Below are 24,403 nucleotides of genomic sequence, written 5' to 3'. Positions count from 1 at the left end.
ATTACTATGAGTGATTTCACCATTATACATTATTTTTCTCTCCCCACTTGCAGAGATGTAATAAAAGAATAACGCATGGAAAACCACGTCAGAAATTGCCAGGACTTGTCAGTAGGTTTGATTCATTCATTTCGAATAATTTAGGAAATTTATGATTTGATGCACTGCAATTTACACACAAACACTTTCTCAATAAAGTGGCTTTTATTTTGCCAGCAAAACATCCCATTTGTATTTCCACTTATGGGGTAATATTAGCTTTATCATTCAAAGGTTTGGGGTTGTTAACACTTTTATTAAGCAGGGGTGGGTTAAATTGTTCAAAAGTGATATTAAAGACTCTTACATTGTTACAAATTATTTCTATTTCAAATAAGTTATGTTTGTTTGAACTTATATTCATCAAATTTGTCAAAGATCCTGTAAAATATGTATCACGGTTTCCAACTGTTTCACAACTGTTTTCATCTGTGATAATAACAATAATTATAATAAATGTTTCTGTGCACCAAATCAGAATATCAGAATGATTTCTGAAGGATCATGTGACACTGAAGAATTCAACATTACCATCACATGAATAAATCACATTTTAAAATATAGAATAAATATATTTATTTCAATTGTAATAATATTTCATAATATTACTGATAAATGCAGCCTTGGTCAGCATAAGAGACATTTCAAAAACATAGTGGAGCTGAGAAATTTTTGGATTGAATTTGAGTTGATTTTATATTTGAAGACTTCAGACGCAAAAGCCTCTAAGTGCCATCTGAAATTTTCTTCTAAAATTTGCATTTTTTTCAAGCTTGTATGTTGAAGTTCAGTAATTTCACTTTAATGACAATTAATAGGTCATTTTCATTGCCATTAAAGTGAATTAACTGAACATAAACATACAAGCTTGATAAAAATGATCATTCTAGAAGAAAATTTCAGATGGCACTTAGAGGCTTTTGCATCTGAAGTCTTCATTTATTTTCACGCAGGTTTCTCTGAATCTGTCATGGGACCCGATTTTGCTCACAAGTCAATTTTGAATATGCAGTATTTTTAACTAATAATATTATCATCACAGCACAAACCTGTAGATTTTATAGCGTGTGGAGAAGCCTTGCTGGAAGCGTTCTTTGAACTCAGTGTATTCTGGACAGCGATGGAAGGGCCCTTTATCAGAAAGGAGCCAGTCCAGCTGGCCGCTGCTCCGGCCGGAGATGGAAGAGAACGGTGAGGTCTTCTGGTCCAGACGCTCAGCCAGAGCCAGAAACCAGCTCAGTGGGCCCAGAGGTGCCCAGTGCCACAGGAGCATCAAGAGGAACCATCTAACAACTGCAGCTCTCAGCCAACACAACGCCATCCTGCCCCTGGGCACCTGGCGCCAGCATTCTTCTGCCAATCCCTTTGACCTGAACAGACAGGAAGAGAAGACGAAGGTAACACTTTGAGGATCAGCATATACAGTATACATAATTTTCTTTTGTGTGGGATCCTAAAGCAAGTATGTTAATTATAGTTAACACAACGGTCTAGTGAACTCGATTCTGATTGGTCAATCGCAGCATTCAGCAGTCAGATATTCAGATATAGGAATTTACTTTACTGATCAACCTACTAGGGTTTATTTTCTAATAATCTCTGACTGTATATGAGACAAAAATCTTCATTGTCTTGTCTCACAGATTTTCTATGCAGCAGTATTGGGAAAAATGCAAGTCTGAAAATAATGTTTGACATTTGACCAAGGGCTACAAGGGATGCTTATATTAATGAGTTTGCATAGATTATGTAAAGCGCAGATAGACATCGGCTTTGAAAGAGGCAATGCCTTCATGCACCACTGCATAGACTATATCAAACGATTAGTTCCATATAGGGGTTAATTCCATTCCCTGACATTCCTTTAATCCTTCTTCAAATCCATGATAAAAAATTTTTTTCTGAAGGACTAAATGCAGGTTTGGGTTCCTAATGATATATGAACTACCTTGCATGCACTTCTAACTGCAGCAAGGGACTATTGGTAGTTTTTGTAAAAGGCAATTAGAGACGAACAGATACTATAAAACATAAAACAGGCCTCGATACAGGCAATAACCATATACACAGTATCTACGACCTCATGGTATGTACAGTAATAAGTTCCATTTACCCAGCAAAGCCTTCTTCGGCACAATTCATTGAACTAGGAATGGCCATCAGGTCACCCAGAGATGATTTCCCCATGTTTTTTTTCCCCCCATCGCTTCCTACAAGAACATCTTTCCTCACTCGGTCGTGTGGTTCTAATATACAAAATGTAATTATCCCTATTCCTTCAGCAAAATATATTTCTTCTACTCCTCTCATCTCCTTTGTTTTTTTAACTCTACAATCCTCTCATTGCCTCATCTTGATACTGTACATCAAATTCCGTGTTATTGCATTTCCTTTTTTCTTTTTAATATCGTTCATCATTTTTGTTTGTTTTTTCTTTCTTGCGCTTAATCCTATTGCCTTTTTTTCTGATTTAATTTTCTTCTTCATAGTTCTGTAATAAAGTGACCAGCTCTGGTGCCATTTCTGTAAGGGAAAATACAAGTAACAGACAGTAAAAAAAAAAAAAAAAAAAAAAAAATTATTGTAATATTAATATTAGTATCAATATAAAACTACTAAATATTAGGGTTGTCAATCTATTAAAAAATATTAAAATTAGTAATGGTATGATTCAGTCAATTAATCAATCAAATTTCGCAAATGGCCGGAGTTATTGGGTCCTTGTTATTGTTATTTTTTTTAAATAATCAATTACATTAAATTAACATTAAATTGACAGCCCTTTGAATGTAAAGTGTATTAAAAGAGAGCAAGAATAAAATCAAATTTAATTGTCACTATGTATATGCACACTTAACTGTACACATTTTTTTTTTAAATGGCAAATGCCAACCCAGATAGGCAAATATAAGAGCCAAAATATAATACATTAAATTAACAGTGCTCAATACCTGATGAATGGCATTTGTACACAGAACGCATTCATCAATGCTTGCTCCCTGAGAGAGGTAAATGCCATGCTATTTGTCACATTTAGAGTAACACCTTTATCTAAAATATGGTCAAAATATGGCCTTTATCATTCACAGAAAGCTTTGCTCATTTTTGATTGTAACTTCCAAAAAAAAACATGCTTGACAATTACTCTTTTTGCACAAATATTGTAGGTAAATTAAATATTGCCGGAACCAATTTAGCTGTATTTTTGAAAAGGTCCTGTTGTGTTCACACATAATCTCTTACTGGTAATTTACTGATAATTTACCAGTAAAGACTGTATGTGTGAAAGGGGCTACTGACTCGCTTTATTATAATGCTACTACCATCACAAATTTCATCTAGCAGTATTGCACCAATTACATGCCGTTTGCCACATTTGAAGGAGCAACAACAGATGGACACTGGCATGGTCAACCTTTCATTCTAAAATACCTTGACTGACTTCATTTTGAAATTTGCCTTTTAAATAAACCCAGGGTCTGAGTAGTGACCCCCCAGACAGCTATAGCAATGCACACAGTCTTATTGCTCTCCATTCCCTCTGGAGCCTCTGCCTAATTATAAAATGCATAAAACATTGAAATGCCAGGGAGACAATGGAAGAAATACTGAATTTAGGCCTGACATTTTCATGCGCATCATGCATAATTTAGGTGCCTTTATATTTACCCTTCCCGCTCAGGAGAGAAGCCAGGCGCCAGCAGAGAGTATCTAGAATTTAGCATGGGGTAATAGGGACACCGAGAACACAACATATGTCCACAACACTTGCATACAAGAGTGTTCTGCAGAGCACACTAGTTCTGAAATCAGCATTGCAGAGCCTGAGGTTCACCTGAAGGCTTTAACAACTCATGATCCAAACAGAGAGGCTTAAGATCTAATTGATCAAATAATGATTATGTAGTGGTTTTAGAAACTATCTCGAGGACATGCTGATACAGCAGCTCTTTGTTATTATGAGGGATAAACAAGCCCTGAGAATAGAGAATTTCTCAAGGAGGCTGTAATTTTGTTGCACATCTCCATCCATCCATCCATCCATCCATCCATCCATCCATCCATCCATCCATCCATCCATCCATCCATCCATCCATCCATCCATCTATCCAAACATGCTGCTTTAATTTAGCTGTTAGTAAGTTTTCACATTGCAAACTCCCTCAGAAATGTTGTCTTTATATGTCAAAATAGTACAAAATGTCTTGAGACGCCTGTATTCTGTTCTAGACAACCACATTTAGCTAGAACACAATAATCTGTATTATGTCAATGCCCCCTAAAAATGCTTGGTCAGGGTTAGATGAAGCTTAATTATACAGAACATGACAGATTAGCCAACATTCCTTTTAGTCAAGTTTATTTTGAAAACATGTAGTTTTGCACATCACTACATTAATACTATCTTGTTGGGACCTATTATTACTGTTTGGCAGGTGGAGATTCCAGCTGTATGGTATGAGCATATTATTTGTGTATTAGATATCTGCATAGAAACAACACAACAAAGCTCTAAGAAATTTGGCATAGCTGTTCTTGAATATTATAATTGCTGTCATATTAGCTCAGAATTTTTCAATGTTCTTAACAATGTTTATAAAAGAGCCTATGACTCATGCTGTGCACCTGCTAGTATTTTGGTAACCTGCTCTGCTTGTTCATCACACTTCATTATTTTCGAAGAATAACGCACCTGCAGCTTCTGTTTTAATGTACTGCACTTTATGGAGCATCTCGGAAGCTCAGTTGAGGCTCTTTCCTTGTATACAACAGTTATATGTGGGAGAATAACTGTGTCAAAATATGTTTAAAGTTTCAATTTTATCCAGTAGTAGTAGTAGTTCTTTATGGTTCACCTAAAAATTTACTCATCCTCAAGTCGTCCCAAATATGTACGACTTTCTTCTGTGGTTACTAGCATTCTTAAAAATATCTTCTTTTGTGTTCTGCAAAATGAAGAAAGTCAAACAGGTTCTGAATGACATGACATGAGGGTGAGTAAATGACAGTATTTTTGTGTCTATCCGTTTAAGGACTCAATGGCGATAGCCTATAGCTCGCACTTTGCACGGATTGAACTAGCAACCTTATTGTTTCCATCACTGAGCTTGTAACAACTATACCAGGGTTTTGTAAGTAAGGTAGAATTATAATGAATTTAAACTGATTTAACTATTTAGTACGGTGGCCGTGAGAGCTCAACACGCTGCAACTGAAGAAAACACATGCAAATAGAAAAACACCTGCAAATTGTGTGCTCCAAATACCCACAACACAACCAAATACAGAAACGCACTGCAAAAGTTCACAACGCAACTAAATACAGAAACACGTTGTAAATATTTGTATTTGGTTGTGTTGTGAACTTTTTCAGCACGTTTCTGTATTGTGTTGTGAGTATTTGGAGCATACTTGTGTTGTAAAACTGATGAAGATGTTTTCTTAATTTGTGGGTATTTTTCTATTTGCATGTGTTTTCTTCAGTTGCATCGCATTGAGCTCTCTTGGCCACCGTAGTTTAGCTAATAAAAAAAGTTTCAATGTTGTCTTGTGAAATATGGCCAATTTAATTTCTCATAGAAAAACAAAAACAAACAAAAACACCACATCATACATGCTGCATCACATAATTCCTCCCCAAAAAATAGTGTGTATCTTCTATAACACCTCCATTTCAATGACCGTTGGAACATGATTCATGTTGAGATCCACTCAATTTCACTTAGTTCCCAGAGGTGCTGCATCGCCCTTTGAGCCATCAAAGGCATTTATCCAAAAGTGCCTCAACAGACAGTTTTCAGAATGCCAGTAGATCGCTGGAATTCTGTTGCTGTTCTACTCTTTACTTACAATAGGTCCAGATGAAATCATTCACATAGCTGCACCAAATTGTTCTTGATGTAAAGTAGATGTAATAGCTCTCAACATGGCAGCCAGAGCTCTCAAATACCCAATATTGTCAAGTTTCTACAGTGTCTGAGCACAAGGAAGACCTGTTGAGGATTTAGGTTGGTTCTCCAGTATGTGTTCTCATCCATTATTCAATGTGAAGCTAGAAATGTTGTGCAGCTGCAAACTTTTACTGAGCCTGAGTGTGCAGAGGAAACGGGTGCACTGCCAAAACCATAAGGCCGTCTGTCCTATTGAACTACTGTGCATCTACTCACCATTCTCTAAACTCAGCAATCCCCACCACCTGCCTTACTCCTACCACCATGTGTGCCTGGAGGCCCCCAAACAGAAATCCAAATGTAAGCGAAAACATACTACTATGCTGCAAATTGAAAGCTTTGGGGTAAGAAAGATTTTATAAATGGTCTCTCTTATGTTCACCAAAGCTGCATTTATTTGATCAAAAATACAGTTAAAAACTGTAAAAATGTGAAATATTATAACTGATTTCTATTTGAATCTATATATAAAAAAAATCCTGTGATGGCATGCAAGCTGAATTTTCATGACAGCCTTTCTGCCTCTGATAAACTGATTTGGTCCATTAATTTCTTCTTTTACTTATGATATGACAGTGGTGCCTCTTGAAAGGGGATTAGTTCATTCAATAAATAAAAATTCGGTCATTATTACTCACCCTCATCATCATGTCGTTCCAAATCAAATCTTCCGAACACAAATGAAGATCTTTTTACTGAAATCTGCAGGTTTCTGTCCCTCCATTGACAGCCATCATTAAAGTAAACCATGTGACTTCAATGGTTTAACCTTAATTTTATGAAGCGACGTGAGTGCTTTGTTTGCGCAAAAAAATTAATATACCACATAATTTACAAAATATTAATCTTCAATGCGCGTTCACGCAACAACATCTACTCTCGCGTGTCAACCATAACACGCAGGTGCCACATCTGGTGGTCGCGCGCATGCGTGTTTTGTTGATCTGGCTGCTCTCGCGCCAACACAACACGCATGCGCCGTGGTGCTCTCCTGACAGCTTGTGGTAAAGTAAAATGTTTGTTTTTGCGCAAACAAAGCAGCACTCGCGTTGCTTCATTAAATTGAGGTTAAACCACTGAAGACAAATCACATGGATTACTTTAATGATGATTTTACGTTTTTGGGGCTTGAAAGTGACAGTTTACTTGCGTAGGCTGTCAATGGAGGGACTGAGCTCTCAGGTTTCATTGAAAAAGTGACAGTAATGCAATTATGGACGTCAACTGCTGTAAAAAACACCGAAGAAGAAGAAGAAGAAGAAGAAGAAGAAGAAAATTTTATTAAAAATATCTTCATTTGTGTTTCTAAGATGAATGAAAGTCTTACAGGGTTGGATTGGAACAACACCAGGGTGAGTAACTACAGAATTTTCATTATTGGGTGAAGTAACGCTAACCCTTTCATATTTTTGTGGAAAGTGTGATACATTTTATATAAAAAAAAAATTCATGATAGAAAGTGAAATAGCAACATTTATTTGAAATATAAATTATTTGTAATATTATATATGTCTTTAAAGTCACTTTTTTTCAATTTAATTCATTATTATTTCTCAAAAAAAAAAAAAAAAAAACTTTTGAACAGATATTTTAATACATTTTTGAGTGGTGCTTTCCAATGACAAAATTGCCAACACAATGTTTGGATGGTTGCTAGGCTGTTGCTAAGTGGTTGCTAGAGTGTTCTGGGTAGTTGGAAGTTGTTGTGTTCTGTGGTCACTAGGACATTGCCAAATACAAAACAAATACAAGCCCACTTTTCCTCATAAAGCCATATGATTTGTGCGTGACTAATTGCTAACATTTGGTCTTTTGGAGTAGTATTTAAATGAGGAATACTAATATCAATGCTAATTACCCATTATCACCATTCACCACTAATTACCTATCATGCACCAGTGCTCATAGCAGTTGTCTGATTTCACTCGCTCATTTAATATTTGGAGTTTTACTCTGGTAACCGAACAGAAGTTTCGCCATTTGAACAGAGGCCGTATGTTTTTCCTGCTCATTCAAGGGAAATAACTAAAGAGTGAGACCTTAGGGTGTTTTTTTTCCCATGAAGAGAGCCAACCTTTGAAACGAGAACATTTTTATCTTGCAATTCTTGCATCATGGTTATTGCATCTGTCTTGTTTATTGCATTGGATCTGCCAGAATGTGAGTGTCAAAAAGCAACAAACAAAATAACATGCAAGAAACTTTTAACATAAGGCCACGCTCAACAAACCTACACGTGTGAATGTTTATGAACAACTTCTTCCTGTGAAAATAATTAAACCGCATTTAATTCCACCAAAAAATATGCCCCAGGTGACCATTTTGTAAGATGGGAGATAAATAAATGAAAGGGCATAAATCCTGAAAATGTGTTTAATTAAAACATGCAAGCATGGCAAGTTAATCAGCGAAACAATTATGCAGGTGTGAAAGAGCATTAATGTGAAAGCAATTTCAACAATACCTTGTCGCAGAGGGGTTTTAAATGTCTCTATCCACTGGTTTCACAGACAAGGCTTAAAGGATAACTGTCGCCAAAATGCAACCTAGGGTCTTTTTGTTAATCTACCTGAGGCAAACTTTCATTTAAAAGCATAATTAAAATGGAAACGCCACTTTTAAGTTTGACCGTATTTTCGTTTTCGGTCAAATTGCCTTTTGAAGGGGAGTGCTTGGGGCACTTCTATGATAGCATCAAAAATCGCTATTTTTAAAACACTAAGGAGACTCGACACAACATGAAACTTTGCTAAGTATCACCAGGGACAGCTCTACACATGAACTCGAGCATTGAGAACACTGTTTGTGTACACAGAGTTTACTAAAAAGAAAGATTTTGAACAACTCACTGTAGCTGTGTCCGCCGGCATTTTGACAGTCAAAAATAGCCGATCTCCGAATGTGAATGAATTTTGAAATGAATCCGAAAATGACTTGCTTCTTATATGAGCATCCTTTTTCAAATACAAGGTCACTATTGATTTTCACGAACTAAAAAAAAAAACAAATTATCTGTGAATTTATATGGAACTAAGCTTTAGGAGCTTTACATCTTTACTCTTGTCCAATCCTGTTATTCGGAGATCGACTATTTTTGACTGTCAAAATGCCGGCGGACACAGCTACAGTGAGTATGTGTTCAAAATCTTTCTTGTTAGTAAACTCTGTGTACACAAACAATGTTCTCAATTCTTGAGTTGATGTGTAATACTTCAAGCAAAGTTTCATGTTGTGTTTCAAGCCTTCTTAGTGTTTTAAAAATAGCGATTTTTGATGCTATCATAGAAGTGCCCCAAGCACTCCCCTTCAAAAGGCAATTTGACCGAAAACGAAAATACGGTAAAACTTAAAAGTGGCGTTTCCATTCTAATTATGCTTTTAAAAGAAAGTTTGCCTCGGGTAGATTAGCAAAAAGACCCTAGGTTGCATTTTGGCGACAGTTATCCTTTAAGCCTAGTCTCAGACTAAAATGCATATTTGAGCTGTTTTAACTGAAAGCAACTTGCTCTGGCATATCTTAAAATATGTCAGTGCCTTTGTTTTGTCTCAAGATGCACAACAGTAATGCTTTTTTTTTTCTAGGGCACATTTCTAAAAGCTTCAAAAAGGACATGTTCTAATCCTGGCTTAATCTAAGCCCTGTCTGTGAAACCAGGCCTAAGTTTATGTGTGATGGTCTAGCAAAGTAAACTCATGCGCTAATAAGTAGGCTATGTATATTACATGCATGTCTGCGATTTTCAAATTCTGCAAGTTTCTTTTACAGCAGGTGTTACGGCATGATGGCGAATTAATAAGTTGTACTGTCTGCAAAATAATTAGCAGATGTTCTGCAAAGGCAACAGAGGGAAAACATTCACATGAGGAGTCAAAGCAAACAGCCACAATCACTGGCATTTATTTCAGAATTAGGCACAATAACATATGGATAATTAAGACTCCTCAGTGCCTTATTCAGCATACCTGTGCTAGATCATTAAAAATAGTAATTTGTCTGTCTAAACTAGACTCGGATTCCACATCTCAACTGTCTCATACTGTGCAAGCGTGGAGATTTGTGCACGTGGGGATCGGCGATCTCTTAATGGGTGACTGTCCAGCTGTTGTATCACCATAAACACATTTCAACCTTCCATTGGGTGTAATCGCTTCTACATCACACTTTAAAAAACACCATTCACGCGCACACACACATACTTGCACTCAAGATAATTACCCCCGCTGCTTATTAGATTAACACCGCTCCATAAAAACACATCTGCATATTGCTCTGATACTATTAGCTCTGTGTCTCATCCTTAAATACATCCTGGCACACTTTGTGCCGGGTCCTCGCAGAGTTTCAGGAGTTTGTTGCCAGAGCCTGTGCAAACTCATTTGGTAATTGAGGGGAAAGCATGGTCCCTGTGCTAACAGACCTCCCACACACCTATAAAACATTCTCTGTGCTAATGAGAGAATGTGCTTTAGGAAAACTGAACACACAGCGGACAACACATCCTTCTGTACACATTCCAGCATTGTTGCCATGGTCACCTCATATGGGCAACCACAAGTGCATGAATCATGATACGCCACAGGTCCTCAAGTGTTTTGAGGAGTGACCGCAAAAACGTATGATTTAAATCTTTCATCTCTGCCTTATTAATATTTGCACCCATGTTGGACGTTTCCTGAAAAATAGCAATAATAAACAGCGTCCTTGAGGAGATTTTTGTTGTTGTTGTTAATTGAAAAGCAGGCTTATTGTAGGGTAAAGGCAGGAACGCAATTTATGTCACAATGGTTTGGGCTGCAAAACTCATCTAATTTGAAGGGAACCATGGCAACTGTGTCAATTAAAGGGGGAAACACATGAAAAACATGACACGCTCCAAATTTTCTATAATATACAATGGGATCCAAAAGTCTGAGATAGGCTAACATTAAAAATCTGAGATTCAAAATCTGATTGAAGTCAAATACTGTATATTATTTAATATTATTTAAAATAAACCTAAATAGTAAATACATATAATTTATACCAACAAAATACATTTTTATGGGTTACATCAGGTAGAAAGCTATCAGATTTCAAAAAAGAAAAAATTATTTGTGTTCCGAAGATGAATGAAAGTCTTATGGGTTTGAAACGACACGAGGGTGAGTAATTAATGTCAGAATTTTCTTTTTTGGGTGAACTAACCTTTTAATTTAAGCAATAGTTATTTCCACATCCTCTAATCATAAATTCACAGCGGTGCCTCCGTGATGGAGGAATACTAAATTGTGTCCAGCCAACCATATAATTGTAGCTGTTTATTAATTGTAACAAATGTAATTAGTATCTTAACACTCTCCAAATGATTCTTCTTTTTTCTGTTATGGGAATATGCAGGTTGGTTTATCACACCCAGATAACACAACCACAATTTAACCTAATGTGTTAGAAAGCTTTGCACATTTAAATAACCGCTGCTAAAAGGGAGTTATGTCTTTGGATAGAGTAGACAGTCAAAACATCAGTGTACTGGCTCTCTCAGTTCAAGCATTATGATTTGAGTACTATTATATACTTGAATAGCTGAAAACAGCGCTTCATTATGTAGAATGCTGCTTTTCTTTGAGTGGTCTCCATAGCATTTGAACTCTTGATATAGGAAGGGGAGGTGGAGAGAGGAAAGGATAAGAGGAAAGAGTGGATCGATGTGAAACAGTAATACAAATACACCGTCTGACCTTCAGACACACAACGATATAGGCTACACTACGCTTAAGTGTGTGAACACTTTTTGTTCTGCATATCCCTTATGTCATTGTTCATGTGTGATGTAAGTTGTCTGTTATCTTGCTTTTGATTGAGCCAGAGTACTTGGCTTCTAGGGTAATGGACTCTGGCAGACACAGGGTGATTGCAAAGCTCCATATGCATGTGTGATAATGAGTGAAGACAGATGTAGTGTGCAGAGACTGATCAGGGGCATCGGGGTCCTCAGATAGTCAATAAATCTACCACAAAGCAGTAAGAGGTCCATTACCTTCCAGCAGCAGATAAAACCTCCCCTAAAGATTGTTCTGGAAAGAATTTGACCCGTGACCCTGTTTATTGGGCTTTCACTGATTGAATCAGAATCACCAAGGACTAAAAGCACAAAGTGACTATACAGGACGATTGCTAACATGAATGTATAGATGTGGTATTTAGAAGCCTGCCTATTCTCAAAATAAACCACAGTGTAGTAAAACTATTAAGGATTTTTATTTAAAGGCACACTATGTAATTTCTTTTTGTTCAAAATGAACAAAATTTAAGTAATGAGTCAATACATCATCAGTCCTTCTTCCAAAATGTTTTTTGTCTTACCCTGATTCACTATGCTAAGACTATTATAGGCCTAAGTGTTTATATTTTAAACCTGACAGGATGGCTTTCGCAGGAAATTGCATACATACGTTACTCGCCCGTGAGTCTCATCATAGGGGTGGGCGATATCTCGATATTTACGATATATCGAGATATTTTTTAAACTCGATATGGATTTTGACATATCGTATATATCGATATATTGTTTATATTTAATTCTGATTTCGCCACTTTGCTTGTTTGCCTTCTCTGTGCTGTGCTCGCCCCCGCCCACCTCCGCCTCCTTGCTTTTGTTCCCCCTCCCCTCGCGTGTTGTCTCATTCAACCAAGTCCCCCGAGTCCGGTCAGGCACATCAATCTTTCCCCGCCCAGCAAGTGCTTGAAGTGCGTCAGAAACAGCGCGTGCGCGATCAGTTGTTGTTGGTAATTTGTTGTGTAGCGTCACCTCTCGCTGCATTGCTTTTGTTTGAGGGCGCTTAACACACTCACACTTAACATGCTCCCCTGTAGAAACGGGCCTGGCAGCTCGCGCCAGGTCTAGACACGATGAAAGTTTCCTGATTTTGACGGATGGCCGAATTTACATGACACATTATAAATTAGCATTAGGTGGATAAAGACAAAGGTAAAGACAGAGGTAAAGTGATGTAATGAATGAACAGTTTCTAATTGCATAGTAGTAAGATACTTTAATTTAATGGCAGTTATTTTTACCTTAAACTTTATGTTAGCAGTTGTTCTGAGTTCTCCAGAGGCCCCAGACAGTGTGATTTTGTATCAATCATGTCAGTTTTTAGACGCATTTTTATCACTTTTTTTAAAATGTTTTACTCTACAGTTGTGCAGTTTTTGGGGGATATATGGCATTTTTAAAATTTATTTGCCAAAATTAGTAATGATATTTCTATACAGGTTTATTAAAAATAGTGCAATATGTATTATTTCTTCCTTTATTTTACAGTTAAATTATTATTTTTGTATACAGGGATTTAATTATTTTTTTAAATGTCGCAGAAGCACTTTGTTCCTACATGAACTGCCTACCTATTTGCACTTCAATAAAAAAAGACTGTGGTATTTGGCATATTTGTTTTTGCAGTAGTTTTTTTTTGGGGGGGGGTATTTTTCCTGTAAAGATATCGAGATATATATCGTATATCGAGATATAGCAAAATATATCGAGATATATTTTTTGCTCCATATCGCCCAGCCCTATCTCATCACATCCGTAAATAGAGAAATGAGCGAGAAAGTTGACATGGAGCAGCTAAATCTCGAACCTCCAGAAAATCACCTGTTTGAAAGAAAAAAAGCCGAACAGAGGAGAGTCTTCTGGCAAAAAGAGAATGCAACAGAGCTTGTAAGATTTTTTTTTTTACTCAATACTCAATTTTATTGAACAGATATTGCCAAATGTACAGTACTGTGCAAAAGTCTTAGGCATGTTAATATCCCACCGCCCCCCCAAAAAAGGTTTTAAGTCAGTTATTTAAATCTTTTGCTGTAGTGTGTCAGTAGGAATTATCAGTTAACATTTCCAAACATTCTTTTTGCCATTAATTGTAATAATCCAGTGAGATTTCTGTATGCACAAGGAGTTTGACAACAGTCGGTGTGATCTGATCTCACCATCATCGAGTCCGTCTGTGATTACATGAAGAAACAGAAAAAACTGAGACAGACTAAATCCAGAAGAACTGCGGGAACGTCTCCGAGATGCTTGAGGAAACCTTCCTGCAAAGCTACCTGAAAAACTATGCGCAAGTGTACCTGGACAAAAGCCGTTTTAAACGCAAAGGGACGTTACACCATATATTGATTTGAATTAGTTAATAGAAGTTAAATCATAAATAAATTCAATTTGTGATTTTATTTTTGAAAGCATTCTCACTTTACAGCATTTTAACACAAGTGCCAGTACTTTTCACAGTACTGTAGCTTTGCAGGAAGGTTTCTTCAAGCATCTTGGAGACGTGCCCGCAGTTCTTCTGGATTTAGTTTGTCTCAGGGCGCTTTCACACTTGGTTCGATTGCCTGTTCCGAACCCGAGTTCGATTGCTCCCCCCTCCCTCTGCCCCCTCCTTAACATGCCTAAGACTTTTGCACAGTACTGTATGTAGCTCTCTAACAGAGTTCATTGTAAAGCATTATCTATTGTTAAGGGTCATGTTCCGCACAATCACAGTGAGCCGAAGGGCAACCAAAATGATGTTCTACCGCAAAATGCATGCATGCAGCATGCAGAGGGCCAAAAGTTACATAGTGTATCTTAACTTGAAGCTGCATAATTTTTTCTAATTTTTTTTGTTATTGTGAAAATGTCTTATATTGGTATCTTATGTTTGTTCAGCTCTGCTACTTGTACACACATCAACTCGCCATACAGTCGGCTCTTAATTAGATTATACCTTATATATTATGTTGTTTAACAATCCGTGGAGTGTTTTATTAGGTTAGTGAATCTGAATTATGTCTCATCCTAACCCCACACTCAGTGTTGCTTTAGCTGTAAAATAAATTTACAAGATAGTTTATGCTTCTCTTTCAAAAAAGCAGTTAGCTACACTAAGCTACAAACAAAAGTGAGATAGCTACATTAAATTTGAATGGGGTAATATATTTTTAAGTATACATTACAGTTCAAACATTTTATTTTAATTGTTTTAAACAAATTAATACTTTTATTCGGTAAGAATGTATTAGGTTGATCAAAACTAACAATAAATACATTTATGAGATATCTATTTCAAATAAATTCAACACTGATAATAATAATAATGATAATAAATGTTTCTTGAGCAGCAAATCAGCATATGAGAATGATTTCTGAAGGATCATGTGACACTGAAGATTGTAGTAAATGGCTGCTGAAATTTCAGGTTTACCATCACAGTAATCGATTACATTTAAAAATATAGAAAATAGAAAAATAAATCGTAATATTTAATAATTTTACTGTATACTGTATTTTCTAATGTAGCCTTGGTGAGTGTTACATCTTATGTGCTGTAGCCTATATATGATACATTTTTTAATTGCGCCTTAATACACGTGTGAACATTGACTGTGTGAATTAACTGAATTTCCAAGCTTTTAGTTAGCGAAAACATTAGATATTGTGCTCAGTTCTTTCCTCAGCTCACTTGGCTGTCACACTACTGAAAAATGCTACTTTGTTACTGATTCTTCCCAACACTGCCTACATAGGACTGTATTGGAAAAGTGGAATGTGATTGCATTTATGTAAATACTTTTTAGAAACATAAATTAAATATAAATTCACTGTGCCGTTCTGATTTTTGGCAGTGATACATTTGCTCAGGCCAGTGGGGTTTGATTCTAGCGTTTGCATTGAAACTTGTGCACCATCAATCATGTATATTTGCATTCATTAATTTAGCAGACACTTTTATCCAAAGCGACTTGCAAATGAGAAATACAACAACAATTCATCCTAAGGAGAGTGACATTAGAAAAGCTGAAATGCAAAGTTCCAACAGTGCTCAGAGATGAAAGTGAGAAACAAGTGATGAATCAATCATATAGAGGGAACAACAGACGATACTCCCCTGCCTGTTCAATGCTATCAGGTCTTATTGTCTAAACTTTCCCTGTGCATCTAATAATGTATTAAGATAACATATGGGCAAGTATAAAATTATACTGGTAATACACACTATTGTGTCCGGTCATCATCATCATCAGACACAATACTGTGTATTATCGCCCTGGCCTCATTGTTAATACGTAGGTATCAATACGTAACATTTACAGTATAAAGCGTACATTTTTTTTACATTTAGAAATGTTCAATATGGATGTATTTGACAACATTTAAATGTAAACATTACATATTTACAGCTAAACAAACTATTTTTTAATATGTAGGGAAATGACAATTTTAACAATAAATATAGCATTAAAAGTATAGTTTGAGCCGCTAATCCCACTCCTACCTATAAATCTACCCATAACCATTTCTTAAAACTATGTACAGTTATAAAAACAATCACAATAACAATAATGAATTATTAATATTGCAAAAATGTCAAAAGCGGTACCAAAAGTAGTCCAAATGACGATGTGTTGCAGTCACAGTCCTCTTTGGCAGTGTATAATTATATGTTGCACAGAGCAGAATTTAAGTTATTAATCGCTTAAAATATTATCCCGATCCACTAGTTCAGATTCAAACGCACGTCAACCAAAACACGGCATGTAGCAATAGTTGACGAAGCAGGCGAGAGCCAATGGCTGAATCCGAAATTGCCCCCTAAACTCTCATTCACTACTCCCTACGTTACGTTAGTCCACTAATACTGTTCACTTAAAGGAGTGAATGAAAAGGAAATGAGCGTATTTGGATCAAAATAAATACAACATGATAAATGTTTAAACGACTACAGTAATGTTATTCATTTTAAGTTTTTAAAGTGTATTCTTGTTTAACATTATGCAATTCTTTGAAATGAGTTTGCACCAAATCACAAAAAAGTAAAAAAAGTCACACTGAACAGAATGAAATGTCATCATTTCAAATTAAATGAAGGAGTCAGCTGAGTTAAGTTTGATTTAAAATATAATATAATTTATCATAAATACAACAGAATCAACTGATTAATTCCATGAATTCGGTATTAGATTTAAAAAAGGATTCGTTCGTACACATTGGTATGTCTGTAAGGTGTTCATACGTAAATAATATACGCTACATTTTAGTGCTTTCAATATTGTACGTGGTACGGTGGAACCACACTTTACGTAAAAATACCCACGGAAAACTCATGAGATCACAATACAGCATTGTGCCTGATAGACCTGACTGGTCAAAACGTTGCACTGTTTGGTAAATAAACTCTTTGGAGCTGCAATTTTAGTGTGTGGACATATGTTCGTTAGTCATACATTTGGTCATGTTTTGTTATCTGAGCCTAATTTGGATTTTGGATGTGCACGCTTTTTTTTGTGATATTCAAGTTCATGCCATATGCTATTCAATTTATTTAATTTAAAGATTTATGAATGAAACATCTTTTCTGCTGTGAAAGCATCTGATCAATTTACAAAGTCATCTCTTGATGTATGTGTTCTGAAGTTTGTGTCACCCTTTTAGATTTTATGGTCCTTCAGGACATTTATCATGTCCACTGTGAGTTTACATTTGGAGCTTTAATAAGACCTGATGTTATTGTCCTAGCTTGAGTCTATTCCACTGGCCTGAGGTAGTTGGAGCAGCTGCACAGCACTACATCTGCTTATCAGGGAATATAACACTAGTGTAGTTAAGAGTCAGTTAGTGTCACACAGGCAAACTTTTATCGACATAATGTCAGTCCAAATTGCATTTTATTCTAGCTAACAATCCCCCACTTTGACAGAAAGACACATTTGACTGACATGTATAGTGACCAATTAGTTCTTTTTTGTACATATTTTTGGTGGATTATCTGATATTCTATCCATTCAAAAATAATAGGAACTCATTTTGGCAGGCATAACTCAGGAATTGCATGTACAGTGTCTGAAACAAAAGTTTTAATGTCACTAACTTGGCAAACCTTGACAGTCACTGCATCAACTCAGTACCTTGTAAACACATTTTTTGCTAAATGTTTTTTTACAGGAGAAGCAATGCAAAACAGCCATAGATTGAGATTTTCCTTTGGAATTTTATAATGTTTTTTTATTTTTCATTTATGAGTGAAATAAGGCCTGTGGTAAACATAACTTGACGATACTTGGACGTTTTGCTCTACAACATAAATTCCACACACCAATATCGAAAACAGAAGCTTTGAATTTTTATTTTAAAAGACATATGTTTCTAATAAATATCTAGATAAGAACTTCTGGGGTGTGATTGTGTGCAATTTACATTGTAGAGCAAAACGTCCAAGTATCGTCAAGTTATGTTTACCATAGACCTTATTTCACTCAGAAGCTGAAAAACAAAAAACAATAAATGTTAGATTTATTGGATACATACCAGTTTAAAAATCTCTGATCTAGTTAAGTGGTAGTTAAGTGTTTTTCATTTAGTCGCACAGACTGTAGCTGGCGATTTTAGCCAACGCTTCCCATTTCTGTGTCAATATGCTTCAGAAGGTCAGTGGCTGGACTGTAGCTGTTCCGTCTGAGACCAAGGAGTCAGTTTGCCAAAATACAGCTCGGAGTAAATCACCGAATGCAATTGTGAGATCATTTGTTGGCACAGCAGCTGCAGGGTGAAATACTTCTATCGAGCAAACCATCATTGGCAATGCTGTGGGAATATGAAATTTGGCAGTTTCACACCGTCCGTATTATGTATTAAGTAAGTTGCCCTGAACTCTTTTCTGTGTCAGTTCTGCGGTACGTTTCCATCGGAAGCAGCCTAAAGCCACTGTCATCATAAGCTCTATCACCACAGATCTCATTTCTCACACAACCAAGTATGGGGTGCACTGTAGGCACACTGCGTTAGTCAAAAGTATGAAAGTCAGAGGAGATGATTGACAAGCTTAGATGGATCAGATAGTTTAAACGGGTCAGTTTTGATCTCTGTAAGCACAACATCCACTCTCCACTCATCCTTCCCAGTGAAATACCCATACACCCATAGGGAAAAACTGGCATCAGAAAGCTAATTCCTCTGGAGTTTGTGGCTGATATTTATGAGTGCTAGGTCATGGTGTACTTCCATCTCCCTCGCAGGCATGCTGGGGTTAACGGTGACTGCGTCACATATCGTCAGTTAATTTGTAGAGTGCATGAGGCTGTTATAGCATGGGTGAATACATTTGCCAAGCTGGAAGGGCGGATTTATTCTACATTTGTGTATTTTTTTTCTAGTAGACCATGTGAATGCATTTGGCTAGCTATCCTGGAACATAAAACAACAATTGTGCTGGCATTGAAAAATCGTTACGGTGACCAGTGGAATAAAGTGGTTATTTGGCTTCTCGCTCTGTAATGAGTGGAGGGCGTAGCACTTTTGGCTTTCAGAGGGTTTATGGCTAAATGCTTTTTTCTGTTGCACTGTTGCGTGTGGGTCGTTCCATCAGGGTCAATGAACATTAATGACCGAAGGAGCTGTGAAGCATGCATCATGGAAATGCACTTTAGCTGCTAACACAGATTTCAATACGTGACAGATATTGGTGGCTGTAGATCAGAAAAGGGGAATGCGTTGTAGATCAGCAGAAATCCATTAATTTGGAAATGTAGGCATGGTATGTAATGGGTAACAAATTAGGGCTTCAGGTTTCTCTCTTTTGGTTGTTATCGTGAGCATTAAAATTATATTATAGGTTCAATAAGGTTAATCAACAGTATGTGTGGCATAATGTTAATCATTTTATTGTTGCATATTTTGTTATGGCAACAAAGGATATACATTTACACAGAAATTGTTAGTAAGAGATTTGATCAAACTTAAATCATGTTAACAAGCATAATGTTTTATATTTTGTGTTTATACTATTGAAACAGTGGGTATCTTTGGCCCCATTTGCTTCCATTGTAAGTGCCTCACTTTTTTTGTGGTAATCAGCATCATGCCACAAGTGCTGCTGTGCTGACTGAGCTTATAGCTTGTATTGAACCCAGAATAGGCTAATATTTTAAACAATTGAATATGTACAATCAAAGTAATAGGCTTTATGCACAGCCCATGTTGTTGGGTTTGTGCATGCAGTGTGTATGGTTGTTTGGTGTTTGCACCTTTTCTGAATCCATGCATGTGTCCAGGTTGCCTTCTAACTGATAATTCTGGAAACCTTTCAACTGCAATATTACGATGTTGGATCAATACACGTGCATTGTTATAGTGCATCGCTCCAGAGGGACTGCAGCCAGTGTGCTGCTTAGTCCACAGGATCCACAGACAGCTCCTCATGCCAGGATCATTCCATTATGTCTGAAAACCCCAAAAGCTTTCATCAGCCCAAAATGGCCTTCTTCCTCATGTCATTTAAAACCCATATGCTGTTCTTTTGTTTTCCTTAAAGTGACCCTATTACACTATTTTAAAGTTTCCTACAATAGGTTTACATGCATCCAAGGTCAAAAATACTTTATTTTTCTCACAATATACATTGCAGCATCACCTGATTTCTCACTGTGTCTGAAACAGTTCAATTAGGGCTGGGCGATATGGCCAAAAAATCATATCTCTGTATTTTTTGGTTAAATGGCAATATACAATATATCTCGGTACTTTCTAAGTTTTTCTATTTGGATAAAGAAAATTTGTATTTATTTAAAAAATATATATTTTACATCCTGCCCAATGATATCCTACAAACAATGTTGATATTGAAGGATATGGAAACAAATATAGTGAATGTAATGTATATGACATATTATGTGCAAAAAGGTGGTTAAAATCACATTATATTTTAACATTGTAACATTACAATCTAAAAGCAAAAATAATGCTTAAAGGCTAAACTAAAAATGAAAATAAAAACAAAAACAAAAACAAAAGCACAAACTGATTATATTAGCCTGCATTTGATTACCCCATTATAAGGGTCACTTTCATAAAAATATGCTTGTAGGTTTAAAATTCCACATATGGCACATTTATTGTCTCCAACAACAAATATTTCAGCAATATGTATATTTATGTTCCAGAATTATTGTGCTATTCTATTGTGGCGCTCATTCACGAAGCTTGAATTTTAGCGGAGATTCACTTGCAGAAGGCTCGTCCTCTCGTGACAGTGAAATGGACATTTGTTTGACTTTCTAACATTTACAGATGGTTAATATACCTGTGAAATGTAAGTTAAGCATGAGAAAGCACCAATCTCAAATGCATTACACAGCGCAAGTATTTATCTGTCAGTCAGCAACAGTATCTGTCTGAGCATCTGACAGGGCAAGCTGCTTTAAACTTTTTAACTATATCTTACCAGTTATTTTGAAGCCCTTAGTATAACATGTTTAGGACAAATTGTACTATGTACTTGCACTGCAGCAGCTCACACTGCGCCCAGCCCTAAGCTCAATAAATGATTTGGTCTCTAAACCCCTCCTTTCCAAGAGCCTATTCTGTTTTAAATGGTCAGATGGCCACAGTGTGTGTGTCGGAAATAAAACATCCATTACCGGCATATCTGAATGCTCCTGAGGCATCCTTAAGGCTTAAGGCTTGTATACACAGTGATACAAACAATAACGATGGCGTTGGTTTTACCATATCAAATTGAGCCCAAGTCCTGATTCTTGGGAAGTGACTAGACAGTGGATTTGTTTTTGCAGCGCAGAAAACAGTATCTTCTCGACATGTCGACAACACGAACCAAACTCTTCCAGGCCCCAGCTACAACTACAGCATTTGAGGGCGGGTCAAATTAGATGTCGTTCACGGGCAGCCAATGAAGCCCTTAGGCTGGCATTATGCAAATTTGTTACAAACCTATGTAGGTTCATGCAAGAAGTCATGTAACTACTGACGACGTGTTTACAGTCAGTTCTGAATCGGTACGTTCTTTTGGGAGACAATACCTCTATTTATCATGCACTTTGAACTTCAAACTTTGCAGATCTTTTACATTCACAAACAGCTATTTTACACCACATGGATGGCAAAATCCAAAGCATAATAGGGGCACTTTAAAATATGAATTACAGTGGTTTTCCATGCAGCATTAGTTAGTGACCATGTCAAGCTCCAAAAAGACAGTACTATTAAAGTAGTGCATGCTACTTGTGTGTTATACTCCAAGTCTTCTGAATTCATGTTTGTGTGATGAACGGTCTGAAATCTCTATTACTGAATCACAAGAGTCTTATGGGACAACTACATTTTTTGTTATTTTCGGAGCTTGACAGATGTGAGCACTGTTGTTGTAAGGAACAAAACTGAGTTAATATTCTCTTTTAGTATTCCACAGAGCAAAAATTACAGCATATGGGATTGGAACAACATGTGGGTGAAAGTAATAACAGAATTTTACATTTTGAGTAATAAGTGTGTATGTAAATGTATCTTTGTAGTTGTGTTTAGAGTGTTGTCTTTTAGTTTTTTTCTCCCCCAGTTTGTTGATCAGCTAACACTCAATTACACCCACCAATCAGTAGGTGTTATTTTCCATGCATCCTCCCCAATGTTTAGTTCTCCAGACAGGCGCTAGACCCATCAGAGCGTTGTTTCTATACTCTCTGTTTGCTCGGCTAGCAGAAACAGCGAAGAGGTCCCTGCATGCAAAGGGGAAACCGGCATGCAATGATGTTTGAGGGGGTGGAAGAGCACTCGGCTGAATGATGGACCATTTCCCAGCTCGTACTGGCAGTTCTCACATCACTAGTCCTCAAAAGATAATGACATCCAGCCCATTTTGCATATTGGCTGCTGGCTTTCATGCCTCCATACATCATAAGCCACTTTACCCTCTGCCCCCATGGGAAACCCTTGATAACAGCTTTAAAAGTTAAAACTTAAAAAAGAGCAAAGGGAAATTTAGCCATATCTGTACCATGAAGCAGCTAAATCCACAGTTTTTGACTTTATTTTGGTTATGCAAGACAGAGCGCAATGGAGGTGGATCATACTAAAGGTGGGAATTAGCCTAGATGGTTACGTGTAAGATTCATACTTGTATATAAACTCATTTTCATCTCCTTCACTTGCGTTCTCTTTCATTTTAAGGTTACATATTTCGTCTGGGTAATGAAATTTGATTGTATATGTATTCCATTCATATTTCAAAGCAGAAAAAATAAGAAAGAAAACAGTGTTGTGGTGTTTACTTGTCACTGCATTTGTGAAAATATAATTCTATTCTCTTTGGGATTTCAAGACTGAATGCTTCACAAAGCTAATATGGATGAAATGTCAAGTTGCTAAGGGAAACAATCAAACTAGACATTCTGTTGTGAAAAGAAGAAAACATTGGAAAGACTTTCCATCTGGAACAATCCAGAGTGATGTGGTGCCAAGGGCCCATGGTAGTTGATTTTGGCACATAGTTGAGGTGGGCATTTACCTTAATATAGGCAAGCCATTAGGGACCAGTTTCAACCCTGCTGACACAGCCTAACTGACTAAAACAGTTCCTGACTTGCAGTATGAAGTACTGCTACCATTATTGTATAATGCATTATGCCTGTAATGGTCTTGTTGTATTAATATATTGTGAGCTCTGTTATTCTGGTTTGTGGAGCCAATGATTTCAATGATTTGGGAATTCAGACTCAGACCGTATATATGTGATAATTCTGATAAAACTTGAACTGTTCATTAGTTTCGAATGCATTTTTTTTACACCTGAGCTGCAAATTCCATGTCCCTATATTAGAATTTTTTAGCAAGCAGGAAAAAAATGTGTTTATTTCATGCTGTTTTATGTTGTTAAAAAAACTGAAAGAACTGGTGAATCTACAAATATTGTAAAATGTAGGCTATTTATTTATTTGCATAAACCTGATCTTGTTTGTTTGGAGAGAACACTCAGAAACTCTACTGACACCCTCTTTATTGCATTTCAGTTCACACTTGGTGGACCGACTGCCTCTCAGACACACATTTCATCATCTCTGCCCAGTGTGCCATGGGGGTCTTGTATAGTTCTGACAGACGGCATGCCAAAGTGTGAGCTAAGCCAAGGCTAGCAGATGCTGACTGGATGAGCACAACTGAACACTGAAATCCAGACCCCCTGCATGAGTGTCTCTCTTTTTTCTAATGATCCAAGTTAGTGTGTCCGTACCATAGCTCAGTAATGGTATCAGATAGTTTGCTAAATAATGAAAGGAAAGGAAATGCATTTAGACCCAACATCTAGCAGGGGTGCAAACAGCGCGCTTTTCGGCGCCTCCCGCTTTTTTCACGTCAGTTTGGGTGACTTGTGTGAATCGTGCAGATCCGAAGAGTTTTTTTTTACGGGGGGGGGGGGGGGTTGAGAGGGTCTGATTATAATTTAACCAACAGTAATTCTGGATTGCGTCCACCAACAGGTAAATAGGAAATAAGCGAATCAGAACACTGCGCGCCAAACCAGCAGTATGTGCGCAAGCGTGAACCACTAGTGTTTCTGTCTCACTCTGGATCTGCCACTGCATCACATTTCTCTCTGCGTGGCGT

General features: G+C 36.9%; 1 protein-coding gene across 1 annotated transcript in view; it reads right to left on the bottom strand.

The window, feature by feature from the left end:
• Positions 1-24,403, bottom strand: part of brinp2 (bone morphogenetic protein/retinoic acid inducible neural-specific 2) — a 96,926-nt gene that overhangs the window by 58,086 nt on the left and 14,437 nt on the right. The window contains exon 2 of the mRNA XM_081373336.1: positions 1,089-1,409. Within this exon, the coding sequence (XP_081229462.1) occupies positions 1,089-1,360 (272 nt within the window). The 5' untranslated portion in view covers positions 1,361-1,409. The remainder of the gene's footprint in view (positions 1-1,088; positions 1,410-24,403) is intronic.

The sequence above is a fragment of the Scardinius erythrophthalmus genome (assembly GCF_964197995.2).
Source record: "Scardinius erythrophthalmus genome assembly, chromosome: 9".
NCBI lineage: Eukaryota > Metazoa > Chordata > Actinopteri > Cypriniformes > Leuciscidae > Scardinius > Scardinius erythrophthalmus.
Note: the sequence above shows the minus strand (reverse complement) of the source record. Positions and strands in the feature narration are given on the sequence as shown.